This window comes from Glycine max, chromosome 19 (assembly GCF_000004515.6).
Source record: "Glycine max cultivar Williams 82 chromosome 19, Glycine_max_v4.0, whole genome shotgun sequence".
NCBI lineage: Eukaryota > Viridiplantae > Streptophyta > Magnoliopsida > Fabales > Fabaceae > Glycine > Glycine max.
Window position 1 is genome coordinate 36,759,353 of NC_038255.2, and position 13,485 is coordinate 36,772,837.

The 13,485-nt window shown below is 41.4% G+C and overlaps 2 protein-coding genes across 2 annotated transcripts; both read right to left on the reverse strand.

The window, feature by feature from the left end:
• Positions 1 to 270: 270 nt before the first annotated feature.
• Positions 271 to 7,496, reverse strand: LOC100814838 (uncharacterized). Its single transcript, XM_003553279.3, has 3 exons — positions 5,874 to 7,496; positions 4,016 to 5,781; positions 271 to 3,736 (listed from the first exon to the last, which is right to left on the reverse strand). Exons 1-3 carry the CDS (start codon positions 7,494 to 7,496, stop codon positions 271 to 273), a joined length of 6,855 nt encoding a protein of 2,284 aa, XP_003553327.2.
• A 351-nt stretch (positions 7,497 to 7,847) lies between these two features.
• On the reverse strand, positions 7,848 to 9,146 carry LOC102665367 (uncharacterized). Its single transcript, XM_006605126.1, has one exon. It carries the CDS (start codon positions 9,144 to 9,146, stop codon positions 7,848 to 7,850), a length of 1,299 nt encoding a protein of 432 aa, XP_006605189.1.
• Between the last annotated feature and the right edge of the window lie 4,339 nt (positions 9,147 to 13,485).

Consider the following 13,485-nt stretch of genomic DNA (forward strand, 5'->3'; position numbering starts at 1 on the left):
TTTGGATGCTTCAGATTCAGGGTCTCCTTGACATTCCATTGTGCCCCAAATGAACGAAGATCAGCTCGATGCAGTTACTTTGTCTTTTGATCCTTAATTTTTGCATAGACCGCCCTTTCGGGTTTTCGACCTATCAGGCTAATTATTTTTCTGTTCGATGTCTCTAATTTTTGCCTGGGCCGCCCTTTCGGGTTTTCGACCCACCGAGACGCTCATTTTTGCCTAAGCCGCCCTTTCGGGTTTTCGACTTACCGAGCTGTTCTTTTATTTTTAGACAAAGTATTTCTTGACTGCATCTGCATTCACGGGACGAGGGAGCTCATCCCCATCCATAGTCGTAAGAATCAGCGCACCACCAGAGAAAGTTCTCTTGACGACATATGGGCCTTCGTAATTAGGCGTCCACTTGCCCCTAGAATCGGGTTGGAAAGATAAAACCTTCTTGAGCACAAGATCTCCTTCTTGAAACACACGAGGACGAACCTTCTTGTCGAAAGCTTGCTTCATCCTCTGTTGATAAAGTTGTCCGTGGCACAAGGCCTTCATGCGTTTTTCTTCAATTAGATTCAACTGATCATATCTGCTTTGGCACCATTCAGCTTCTGATAACTGGGCCTCCATTATAACTCTCATTGATGGAATCTCAATCTCCACAGGGAGTACTGCTTCCATGCCATACACCAAAGAGAAGGGGGTTGCCCCTGTTGAGGTACGCACTGAAGTGCGATACCCATGCAAAGCATACGGTAACATCTCATGCCAGTCTTTGTATGTGACCACCATCTTCTGCACTATCTTCTTGATATTCTTGTTTGCAGCTTCAACTGCGCCATTCATCTGAGGTCTGTAAGGAGAAGAATTGTGATGCTCAATCTTGAACTCTTCACACAAATCTTTCATCATCTTGTTGTTCAAGTTCGTTCCATTATCTGTAATGATTCTGTTGGGCACACCATAACGGCAGATGATCTGATTCTTGATAAAGCGGACCACAACTTGCTTAGTCACATTTGCATAAGATGCTGCTTCAACCCACTTGGTGAAGTAATCAATAGCCACTAGAATGAAACGATGCCCGTTTGAAGCTTTCGGTTCGATTCTACCAATCATATCGATGCCCCACATAGAGAAAGGCCACGGAGAAGAAAGAACATTAAGTGTAGTTGGTGGTACATGAATTCTGTCAGCATAAATCTGGCATTTGTGGCACTTCCTAGCATGCTTGCAACAATCTGTCTCCATTGACATCCAGTAGTAACCTGCTCTCAACAACTTCCTTGCCATTGCATGTCCATTGGAGTGAGTTCCAAAGGAGCCTTCATGTACCTCATGCATCAAAAATTCTGCTTCTTGCTTATCTACACACCTGAGTAGTACCATGTCAAAGTTTCTTTTGTACAAAACATCCCCATTTAGGAAGAAATTACCAGACAATCTTCTCAAAGTTCTCCTGTCTTTGTTGGATGCTCCAGGCGGATATTCCTGACTTTGGAGGAAACACTTGATATCATGGAACCAGGGCTTATCATCAACAATCTCTTCGACTGCAAACACGTGAGCGGGCCTCTCGAGGCGCTGAATTCTGATTGTTGGCAAATTGTTCCGGTGACTCACTTCGTACATGGAGGATAAAGTTGCTAACGCATCTGCCATCTGGTTCTCATCACGAGGGATGTGGTGAAGCTCCACTTTGTTGAAGAAGGTTAGCAAACGCCTTGCATAATCTTTGTATGGAATCAAACCGGGGTGGCGAGTTTCCCATTCTCCTTTGATTTGGTTGATTACGAGAGCTGAATCCCCGTAAATGTCAAGGTTCTTGATTCTCAAGTCGATGGCTTTTTCAATGCCCAGGATACATGCTTCATACTCTGCCATATTGTTGGTGCAATCGAACTGTAACCTTGCGGCGAAAGGGAGATGATTACCTTCAGGAGTGATAATAACTGCCCCAATTCCATTGCCAAAGACATTCACTGCTCCATCAAAAATCAAACCCCATCTAGACTCGGGATCCGGACCTTCTCCAAGCAATGGGTCATCACAATCCTCCATCTTCAAGTACATAATCTCTTCATCAGGAAAGTCAAACTTGATGGGTTGATAGTCCTCAATTGGTTGATAAGCCAAATGATCCGCAAGAACACTCCCCTTAATTGCCTTCTGGGTGCGGTATTTGATATCATACTCGGATAACAACATCTGCCAACGAGCAATTCTTCCTGTCAAAGCGGGTTTCTCAAAGATATACTTGATCGGGTCCATCTTGGATATTAACCAGGTGGTGTGGTTAATCATGTAGTTACGAAGACGTTTGGCAGCCCAGGCTAGTGCACAACAAGTTTTCTCGAGTAGGGAGTACCTGGACTCACAATCTGTAAACTTCTTGCTCAAGTAGTAGATGGCATGCTCTTTCCTTCCGGTCTCATCCTGTTGTCCGAGCACACAGCCCATAGAATCTTCTAACACAGTCAAGTACATAATCAGAGGCCTTCCTTCAACTGGAGGTATAAGAATTGGAGGTTCTAGCAGATAATTCTTGATACTATCAAAAGCCTTTTGACAATCTTCGGTCCAAACAACCCCTTGATCTTTCCGAAGCAACTTGAATATAGGTCCGCACGTGGCTGTCATGTGCGAGATGAAACGAGAAATGTAATTTAGACGCCCAAGAAAACCTCTCACTTGTTTCTCTGTTTGTGGAACCGGCATTTCTCTAATGGCCTTGACCTTGTCAGGATCTACTTCAATACCTTTCTGACTGACAATGAAACCCAAGAGTTTTCCAGATCTAACACCAAAGGTACATTTGTTGGGATTCAGTCGAAGTTGGTACTTTCTCAGCCGTTGAAACATCTTCAGCAAGTACTCGACATGTTCTTCTTCAGTGCCTGACTTGACAATCATATCATCCACGTACACTTCTATCTCTTTGTGCATCATGTCATGAAAGAGAGTGGTCATGCCTCTTTGGTAAGTGGCACCTGCATTTATCAACCCAAAGGGCATTACCCTGTAACAAAAGGTGCCCCAAGGCGTGATGAAAGATGTCTTTTCTCTGTCTTCAACTGCCATCTTGATCTGATTGTACCCAGAGAAACCGTCCATGAAGGAGAAGACTCTGGACTTTGCAGCGCTGTCAACCAATACATCGACGTGAGGTAGAGGAAAATCATCTTTCGGACTAGCCTTGTTCAAATCCCGGTAGTCGACGCACATCCTGACCTTGCCGTCCCTTTTTGGAACAGGCACTATGTTGGCTAGCCATTGAGGATACTCTGATGTGACAAGAAAACCTGCATCGATCTGCTTCTGTACTTCCTCTTTGATCTTGAGAGCCATGTCAGGGCGAGTTCTTCTCAGTTTCTGCTTGACCGGTGAGCATTCGGGCTTCAAAGGCAAACGGTGCTCCACAATACAGGGATCCAAGCCGGGCATATCCTGGTACGACCATGCGAACACATCAGCATATTCTTTGAGTAATTCAATCACCCTTCGTTTGACAGTTGCCTCAAGCGATGCCCCAATCTTGACTTCCTTCTTATCTTCCTTGGTTCCCAAGTTAATCACCTCTACTACCTCCTCATGAGGCCGAATGGTTTTCTTTTCATATTCTAATAACCGAGCAAGTTCCTCTGGGATTTCATCATCCTCCTCCTCTTCAGCCTCGTAGACAGAAGATTCGAAGTTGGGAGAGAGTGCAGGGTTATTATGTTCAACGGGCTCATAAATGCCTAGTCTGCATATGATTGATGATTGACTTTAGAAAATGAATGAACAATGCAGACTTTTTATAATTAATTGAAATCAGAAAACAAAAATAAAATATTTTGGGTTTTTTGTGTTACCATTTTCCAGAAAGAGCAATAAGCATAGATATCGGGATAAACCACATTTTCCATTAATAAGAGTAGTGCTTGAAACAAAACAGCCCTACATGATTGCGCTTTCGTCCTGGGCAAGACGAAAGGATCTTTTTTTGAAAAACAAACAAACAGAAAAAACAAAGACACATTACTTTGATGCATGAACTACTGAAGGGATGTCAACCGCGTCCCAGTTGCGAACAAGTTTTCCAGGTGTGACAAATGCAAGTACTATCTCTTCAGGAACATCTTCCAAGACAGCATTGGCTTCTGGCGAGTCGTTGATGAACCCGGCGCTACAAAAGGTGCTAGTAATGGAGCTTGATCCAACACTGTTCTTTGCGGATCCTGCAAAAGAAGCAAATCCCAGTCCTTCACGGTTTTTACTCTCTAGTAACTGCACAACTTTTCCCCATCCTACACCTGTTCCTTCCTGCACCACTTTCTGTGCGCTCTTCCAAGTAGCAAAAGACACTTCACTCTTCTCTGGCTTTTTACCCTCTACAGTCAGGCCTTGGAAAGAGGTTCCTTCTGTTTCATCAGCACCAATAAAGGAAAAAGCTGACAAATGACTAACCAACAAGGCTTCCTCTCCACTCACAGTGATCAATCTCCCATTTCTGACAAACTTCAGCTTTTGATGCAAGGTGGATGTCACGGCCCCAGCTTCATGGATCCACGGCCTACCCAGAAGGCAACTGTATGCGGCTTGGATATCCATCACCTGGAATGTAATTTGGAAAACGGACGGCCCAATTGTAATGGGCAAATCAACCTCCCCGATAACAGCCTTTCTTGATCCATCAAACGCTTTGACAACCACCCCGCTTCTTCTCATGGGAGGCCCCTGGTAGAAGAGTTGATCTAATGTGGATTTGGCCATTACATTTAATGAGGAACCAGTGTCCACAAGTACATTCGACAGAGCATCAGACTTATAGTTCACCGATATATGTAACGCCAGATTGTGGTTCCTTCCCTCCTCAGGAAGCTCTTCATCACTAAAACTTAAATTATTGCAGGCAGTAATGTTTCCTACTATACTGTCCAATTGATTAACAGTCACGTCCTTCTCCACAAAAGCTTGGTCTAACACCTTCATTAGAGCCTCACGGTGTGCTTCCGAGTTCAATAGCAGAGACAAAATAGATATCTTAGAGGGAGTTTGCAGCAGCTGGTCTACTACTTTATACTCACTCTTCTGGATCAGTTTCAGAATTTCGTCATGATCAGAATTCTTGCTAGTCCCATTGGATTGGCCTACTTCCTTCCTTGTATCGGGGCCGTTCACTGTCACCTGTTTAACTGCCGGATCATTTACTTTCTTTGCAAACAATGTGGGGATAACACGTCCATTCCTCAGAACCCTGCTGTCACTAGCAATGTTGTCCACAGAAATCGCAGGAGTTAGAGAGGGCAAAGGCACCTCCTGCCCACCTTCCAACATCGTGGCACTATACTTGTAAGGGACCGCTTTTAGAGAAGCATACGGCATAGGTCCTGGCAAGCTAATCACCAGTGGAGTAGTAGTTGATTCCCCACTGTTATAGCTTATTTCCAACCGCTGAAACTCAGGGGTAATGACGCATACTTCTTTGTCCTTCCTCGTGATGATTAGTTCTCTGCTGTCTATCAGCCCTTGTATGTCCTCTTGTACTTTCGGGCATCCTTTTACACTCACAGGACATATTTCACACGCTGCATGATCATGGTCAAACAGAGCTGCCTCGCACATCTTGATATGTATTGGGACCAGGGGAGTTCGAACGTGCTGGACGTTCAAGATGACACGGTCTTCATCACAATCTTGTATCATGTTGACAGCAGGCCCATGGTTCGGCAGAGGGTTCGCCTGAACATTGGGATTCTGATCTTTGAAGGATAGCAAGTTGGCTCGGACTAGTTTTTGCACTTCATTCTTCAGGACATAGCAGTTTTCAACGTCATGACCTGGGGCCCCTTGGTGGAAAGCGCAGGTTAAATCATGACGAAACCAGGGGGTGTTCTGACCTGGACAAGGTTTTTGGCGAGCAGGGCGGGGAGTAAGTCAGCATATTTCATTGGGATTGGATCAAAGGTTGTTTTCTGGCGGTTTTGTGAGTGATATGGTTGTTGGGAGGTTTGCGGGCGATTTTGTTGTTTTTGAGGGTATTGTGGTTGATGGTATTGCTGTGGAGGATATTGTTGTGGATGATATTGTTGTGGAGGGTATTGTTGTGGAGGGTATTGTTGTGGAGGGTATTGGTAGGGGTAATGTGGCCTTTGTTGGTGATATGATGGGTTTGGGATAGCGGATGTGACATTCGCAACCTGACGATATGGGGTGAAATTCTGCTGAGGCTTACCATGAGCTACCATTCCCACCTCTTGATCTTTCTTCTTCGCAAAGTGGCCTCCAAACTTCTTGGCATTACTTGCGGCAGGGGTACTTTCCCCAGTCAAACGTCCCTCTCGGACACCTTCCTCTAATCGCACCCCCATGTTGACCATTTCGGTGAAGTCTGTTGGCGCACTTGCAACCATTTTCTCGTAATAAAACTGGCTCACGGTCTTCAGAAATATTTTGGTCATTTCCCTTTCTTCCAATGGCGGGATAATCTGGGCAGCCACTTCCCTCCAACGCTGGGCATACTCCTTGAACGTTTCCTTCTCTTTTTGTGTCATCGCACGGAGTTGATCACGATCCGGGGCCATGTCCAGATTGTACTTATACTGCCGGATGAACGCTTCACCTAGGTCATTGAAAGTACGAATGCTCGCACTATCCAAATTCATATACCACTTCAGAGCGGCCCCAGTCAGGCTGTCCTGAAAGAAATGAATAAGCAGCTTATGATTGTCAGTATACATGGACATTTTCCGCGCGTACATCACCAAGTGGCTGTGGGGACAAGAGTTCCCTTTATACTTCTCGAAGTCTGGCACCTTGAACTTGTGAGGGATAGTAACATTTGGGACCAAGCATAATTCACAGGCGTCCTTCCCGAACAGATCTCTTCCTCGGAGGGCTTCGACTTCTCTTTGCATACCATCAAATCTTTCTTGGAGTTCTTCCATCTTGTCGAAGGCTACAACATTTTCAGCTTGGAAAATTGGCTCAACCTCTTGTTGAATAGTGTGGATCAGTGGTGCTGAATAAGTCATTGCAGCTTGAGGGAAAGAGGTACCGGGTTGCGGAACCGGTGCTGACTGCTGAGCAAAAGGAAGTGGAACTTCAGATACAGCGGGCTGGGGGCTTCCACAGACTGGAGGTGGCATTCCCCATGTACAACCTGGAGGCAAAAAGAGGGGTGGAGAAGTCACTGTAGATAGCGGGGTTGTGCTCACCAAAGGCTGCTCTACAGCAGCGGCGGCAGCTTGAGAGTTCTGGGCTGACAGGAGTGCACTCATCATGGTCGTCAACCTATCCATTCCCTCTCGTAAAGTGGCAACCTCCTCCCTGAGACTCTGATTTTCTTGTTCAACTAAATCCATCCTCTTCCGATTGGCCCTGGTGTTGTAAATGCGAGTTGGTTTGTGGAGAATTCGCCGGGCCACTTTCCTTGGGCGGCGGCTAATTGACCCCCCTCCCCCTTGAAGTAGAGAACACAGTGTGAGACTCGATTTAGAAACTATGAATGCAACATGATGCATGCTTATGCTTATGCAAAAAGAAAGAGAACAAATTATTATCGAAGAACTTGTTAGAGAAATTGTAAACATCATAAACTGAAACACTTCACTTAAGCATTGGAATATTACAAAGAAGTTTTTTTTTTTTTTTTTTTTTTTTTTTTTTTTTTACAAGTCAAGAGATTTCGGGAGCTAAAATCTAAACATAAGGTCCTAAGAACTTCAGACTCAAACTCCCGGAGTAGATGGATCCTCGGAATCTGAATATGCACTGGAGAACAAATCCATAAACCTCCTCTTCCTTCTAGCATCTTGGTGGAGCAAAGCGTCTTTCCGACGAAGCAAGTCGTCCTTCTCAATCATCCTCTGGTTCTAGATAAAAAGCTCACGGCTCTGTTGGGCTATCTTCCCCTTCAAAGTCTCATTCTCTCGCTCGAGCTCCTGGCATCTCCTCTTCCAAGTTTCTTTTTCTTGCCTTTCTTTGGTTAATTGTTCATGAAACTCTTCCTTAGTGTCAAAAGGGATAGGCAAGGATGATGGTGGGATGGTGGACGATAGGTATCTAGGTAAGCGGTAGGGTAGGCCAAAGCTCTTGGTCCTATCAATAACCCACTGGGTGTAAGATTCATGCACATAATCTGATTTCTTTCCCAACTGACTTCTGCTGAGTCTGCGGATAGCGCTCCAAGCTTGTGCGAATCTTTCCCTTTTGTTCGAGTGATCTCCATGTTTAAGATAGAATTCATTAGTCAAGGCAAGGTTGTTTGGCTTTGTCTTTATCGGGTACCCAAATTGTCGTCGAGCGAGAAGTGGGTTGTAGCTAATTCCGCCATGCATACCCAAAAGAGGTACGTTGGGATATTCACCACAACTCACAATAATCTCTCCAACGTCACTAGCTGCTTGGTACCAAACAATGTCAGATGGGTCAAGAGTCATGATTCGGTGAGGCCAAGAAAGCTTGTCATCATTGGTCTTGAAGGCACGGGATTGAGGTAAGTGGAAGGTAAACCATTGATAGAGTAAAGGTGCACAACAAGAAATGGTTCCACGGCCAGCCTGGGTACGGTCATGGATAGAATGGTAGGTATTGGCGAGTAGAGTGGGTACGGGGTTCTTTGTAAGAAAGATTTTAATGGCATTGATATCGATGAAGTTGTCAATATTTGGGAAGAGTAAAAGGCCATATATAAGGAGGGCTAGGATAGAATGGAAGGCAAGTGTACTAGCTGCTTCAGCAAATATGGAGGCTTGTTGGTAGAGGAAGTGGGTGGGAAAACCTTGGAGGCCTCCTTTAGAGGTAAGGTTTGCTTGGATGATGGAGGTTTTAAGATGGAGAGCGGCTGCGATGTCGGAGGGTTTAGGGGTAGGCTCAAAACCATGGAAAGGTATCTTGTCTGGCACAGGTAAGCCAACTAGGTAGGAGTACTCTTCAAGTGTGGGGACAAGCTGGTAATCGGGAAATGTGAAGCAATGGTAGAGCGGGTCATAGAACTGAACCAGGGTCTCTAGGCATCCTTCCTCAACATCTACTCTAAGAATTCTGAGCAACTTCCCATGGTGAGCTTGAAAATCAACTGGATCACTTACTAAAGATGCTAGCTCCCTTAATCTTAACAAGTCTGTTTTTTTGAAAAGGTACTTCCTAGTGCTTCTCAGTGGGATGTCCATATCTACAAAGTTTACAAAAAGCTTGTCTAAGTCCTTCGATAATTTGGATGAAAAAAAGAGTTTATGCATGGATGCGTGTATGCATGATTATGCCAAAGTACGGAGAAAACATGGTGAAGTTAAGTCCAAAATGTTGGAGTTAAGGGTAAACACGCCATTTGGTAAGGACTATGGTTTCATATGTACCTGTATCACAGGTTCTACCAAGTTCCCAAAGTCATTGACCACTTCCGAATATTGTCGGATTACGGGACTACTCCCGGTCCAACAACGTCCATAGGAAAGCCTCGTTTGAGTGTAGTATCGCGTATCAGCCAATTCAAGACTACTCTTGATTAGTCACCGCACTACATCCTAAAAGGCCAAGATGGGTTAAAGGTAACTAAAGGTCCTCAACTTCATAGGTCGCTTGAAAATATCAATGCCGGACACGACTACTCATGCCAACATAGTAATACTCCCAAGATCCCTCCATTGAGCGGGGTTATCACATGTGCCACATCCGAAACTCACTCTCGGAAAGACACTATGATTATACCACCATCCTATCTTATGTTTCCCTCAAGTCCGGGTGTAGGACTTATCTCACCACTCACGTAAAAGATAAACACTTAAGCACGTATTTACAGTTTCAAATAATAACAAAGCATAAAGATGAAGAAAAACAAGATAGGTTTAACCCACTTAGGAGTGTGATCCCCAGTGGAGTCGCCATTTTTCTGTCGCGGTGATTTTTGGATATCAAGCTATTGATTAGCGTTGACTCGCAATTTTAAGATCACCACCGATCTTTTATTTTTCCGAAGAAAAGGGAGAAAGCTCGAAAAACCCTAGTTTTTAAGAGATCAAAGGTCCGGGGGTTGGTTACGCAAAGGGAAGGTACTAGCACCCTAAACGTCTATAGTACTCTATAGGAACCTCTTGCTTATTTTTATCTTTATGCTAAATTGATTATTTGTTTGGAAATAAATGCTCAAGTGTGAAAAGATTAAAGAGATAGGTTTAAAAGAAAGGAGAAAAAAAGTTTTTGTTTATTTTTATTGATTTGGAAAGACAAAGTCTTTTGCCTACATACCCGAATGGGATCAAAATCATGTAGTTCGGGGTAGAAAGTCGAGTGGTTGGTTTTGATTGATTTTAAAGTTCGAAAAAAAGAAGAGTTTAAGAAAGATAGGAGGCCGAAAAGGCATAGAAGAAATAAAAGAAGTGAGTTCGATTGATTTTAAATTGGAAAAAAAAAAAAAGTTTTGATTGATTAAAGATTGATTAAAGATTTGATTAAGAAAGAAAGGATAAAAATTGACCCCTTTTTTTTGAAATTTTGATTATGGAAAGTTTTTGGGTTTTGACTTTTTTTTGATTTTTTTTTATTTTTAGTTATGCAGAGATAAGTCTAAACGCGCCGGATCCCTTAAAATGACGTTGGATCAAGTGAGGGTCCTTTTCCTCGGATACAGTTCAAATTACATTATCATCCTTGGCAGAAAACATAAAAATAAATGTGAGTGTCGGTGCAGATTCTCATTTTTTTATTTACATTGGACCTAGATACATTCTAATTGGCAATAAAATAAATGACAAAAAATAATAAACTAAAAGTTGCAAATGCATTAAAGTAAATATGCTAAAAAGGAAATAAAAATGCATGAAATGCAAAACAATAAATAAATATGGCGCATAAAATAAATAAAGAAAATAAAAATGCAAGACATAAAATAATATGATGCTGAAAAAAATAAAACGAAAGTAAAAATGCAATACAGAAAATAAATATGATGCTAAAAAAAATGTAAGACATAAAAATAAAATAAAAATGCAAGGCAAAAATAAATAGAGTACATAAAATAAAAAGAAAATAAAAGTGCAAGACAAAAATAAATATGGAGCTGGAAAATAAAATGCAAGACAAACAGTTAAATATGGTGCTGGAAAATAAATAAAGAAAATAAAAAAATGCGAGGCATAAAATTAAATATGATGCATAAAATAAAAAAATGCAAGACATAAAATAAATATGGTGCGTAAAAAAAAAAAGAAAAAAGAATAGAGAAGAAGAAGGGGGTGCAGTAAGGAAGAGGGGGGGTGAGAGCAGAAATCAGAAAAGAAGAAGAAGAGAAAAAAAAAAAAAATGGGCCAGAGATGAGTCCAACGGGCTAGAGAGGGGAGAACCGGACCAGTTTGGTTCAAGGAAAAAAACCAAACCGGTCCAGCCTCTATATAAGGGCTAGGGGGCCGGTTTAATTCATTTTTTAAAAACTCTTTCTCTCTCTTCTTCTTTTTCTCTCTTCTCTTTCTTCCTTTCTGAAGTCCTCTGCGGCCAAGAACACCCCCCCGGCGCGGCGGCCACTGGCGGCGCCACCGTGCCGGAGTAGCTCAAGTCCCCCTTTTTTTTAAAAAAAAAAAAAACCTCTCGAACCCTCTTCACTCACTCGTTATGAATCTGAGGTCGGTTTTCAAAAATCTCAACGCGGCAAGCCTAGATCTAAACTAAAAAACGGACAGAATCCTACCCTTTTCTTTCGTGTTTGGCTGGGCTGAAATGGTTTTGGGCTGGTAGCTGGTGAGTTAGGACCGTGTAGTGTATGGTTATGGATTCGTATTACTTTGGTTTATGTCGATTCGGTTTCCGTGATCTGTGTGAGGATTGGGGTACAAATCGTGTGATTTGTGGTTATGGAATACGAATTTGTGGTGTTGAATGGGTTTTGGATTTTGTTTCTGTTGGTTTTTTTTGTGGTTGATTTGTACGGATTTGTGAAATGGTGGTAGGTGGTGGCCTGACGGAGGCTGTGTTGGTGGTTTGTGGTGGCTTGGCTATTCCGGCACTCTGACTGTCTGTATTCACCCCTGACACGCACAGTAATTAATGCAGTATTTAAAGGACAGAATTAGGGTAATAAAAACGAAACGCCCCTCTGGGCCTGGACCAAAAAAGACCGAAAAGAAGAAAAAGGGAAAAAAAAAAAAGGAAAGAAAAAAAACAAAATATAAAACAGCAAAATAAAATAAAATAAAATAAAATAAAAAGAAGATACTAATAATGATATTAATAAAAACACTTAATAAAAGGAAAAAAAAGAAGAAAATAATAAATAAGAATAATAATAATAATAATAATAAAATAAAATAAATAAATAAAAAAAAATAATAAAATAAATAAATAAATAAAAAAAAACGGTCGTCTTCGAAACAAAAATGAGGTATTTTAAAATACCTCCCTGCCGAAATTTCATCTGAAATGACGAAAACTTCTGGCTTAAAAGACGAGAAAAAAAAGAATTAAAAAACGGGTCAAAAATGGGGTATGACATATACGAATAACACAGATCACAGAGACACTCTATATGGTTTTTTCTATATACAAATAAAAACCTAAAAAAAAAAATATGCGACAACTAGCTATGTACAGATAATAATAAACATAGGCAGAGCAGCAGGCATGAATCAAACACATCTATTATCAAACTATTTGGAGACTTAATATATACAAAACCACAAAATATATAATAGCCCAGGGTTATTAATTATTTTTATAAGCTTAGATGTGTTTCCCTCACATTTAGGTTAGGGTTGTTTTTTGTCCCTTAAATTTAAATTTGTTTTCTAGTCCCTCAATTCAAAAAAAACTTTGTTTAGTCCCTCGTACTAAAAAACTGCCACAAATTATACCCTAATCGTGGAACATCAGTCCGAATGCACTGCAAAGAACATTTTTTAACTGTGGGATTAAGAAAAACATATTTAAAGTTAGAGGGAAAAAAATTACAATACCTAAATTTGAGGGACAACAAACATATCTAAGCATACTTTATATATTAATTTATTTTAGCATGGAGTATATGCATAATCAATACACTATGTGTGGATATGCTCAACAATAACTCATGGTTCTTCCTTTTCACTTACATCTTTTATAACTAGCCATGTTTTGTTACAAAGTCCAAATAGTAACAGTAGTAGTAATAAATATAAACAACAATAAATAAATTAAAAGATTATGGTTTGAAGTTGTGCAACTTAGCAAATCAAATAAGGTTCACAGCTTCAAAGATACTTGTTTTTTGCTCGTGACCCTAATTCTATAACTATGCAACAAGAAAATGACTTTATTTTGGGTTGATCTCACATAAAAGTTCCAAGATTACACGTGTTCATACCATATGAACATCCTTAAATAATGATGCTACAACTTAATATAATTTAACGAGTATATCTTGATTCTTACCCTCTAGTGTATTGACTATTATCTTAATTGAGATCTCTAACTTAGGAATGATTTTCCAAGATGTCAATGTGTGCTAGGACAAAAGTGAGAAAAATCACATGAGATCTACAAGCA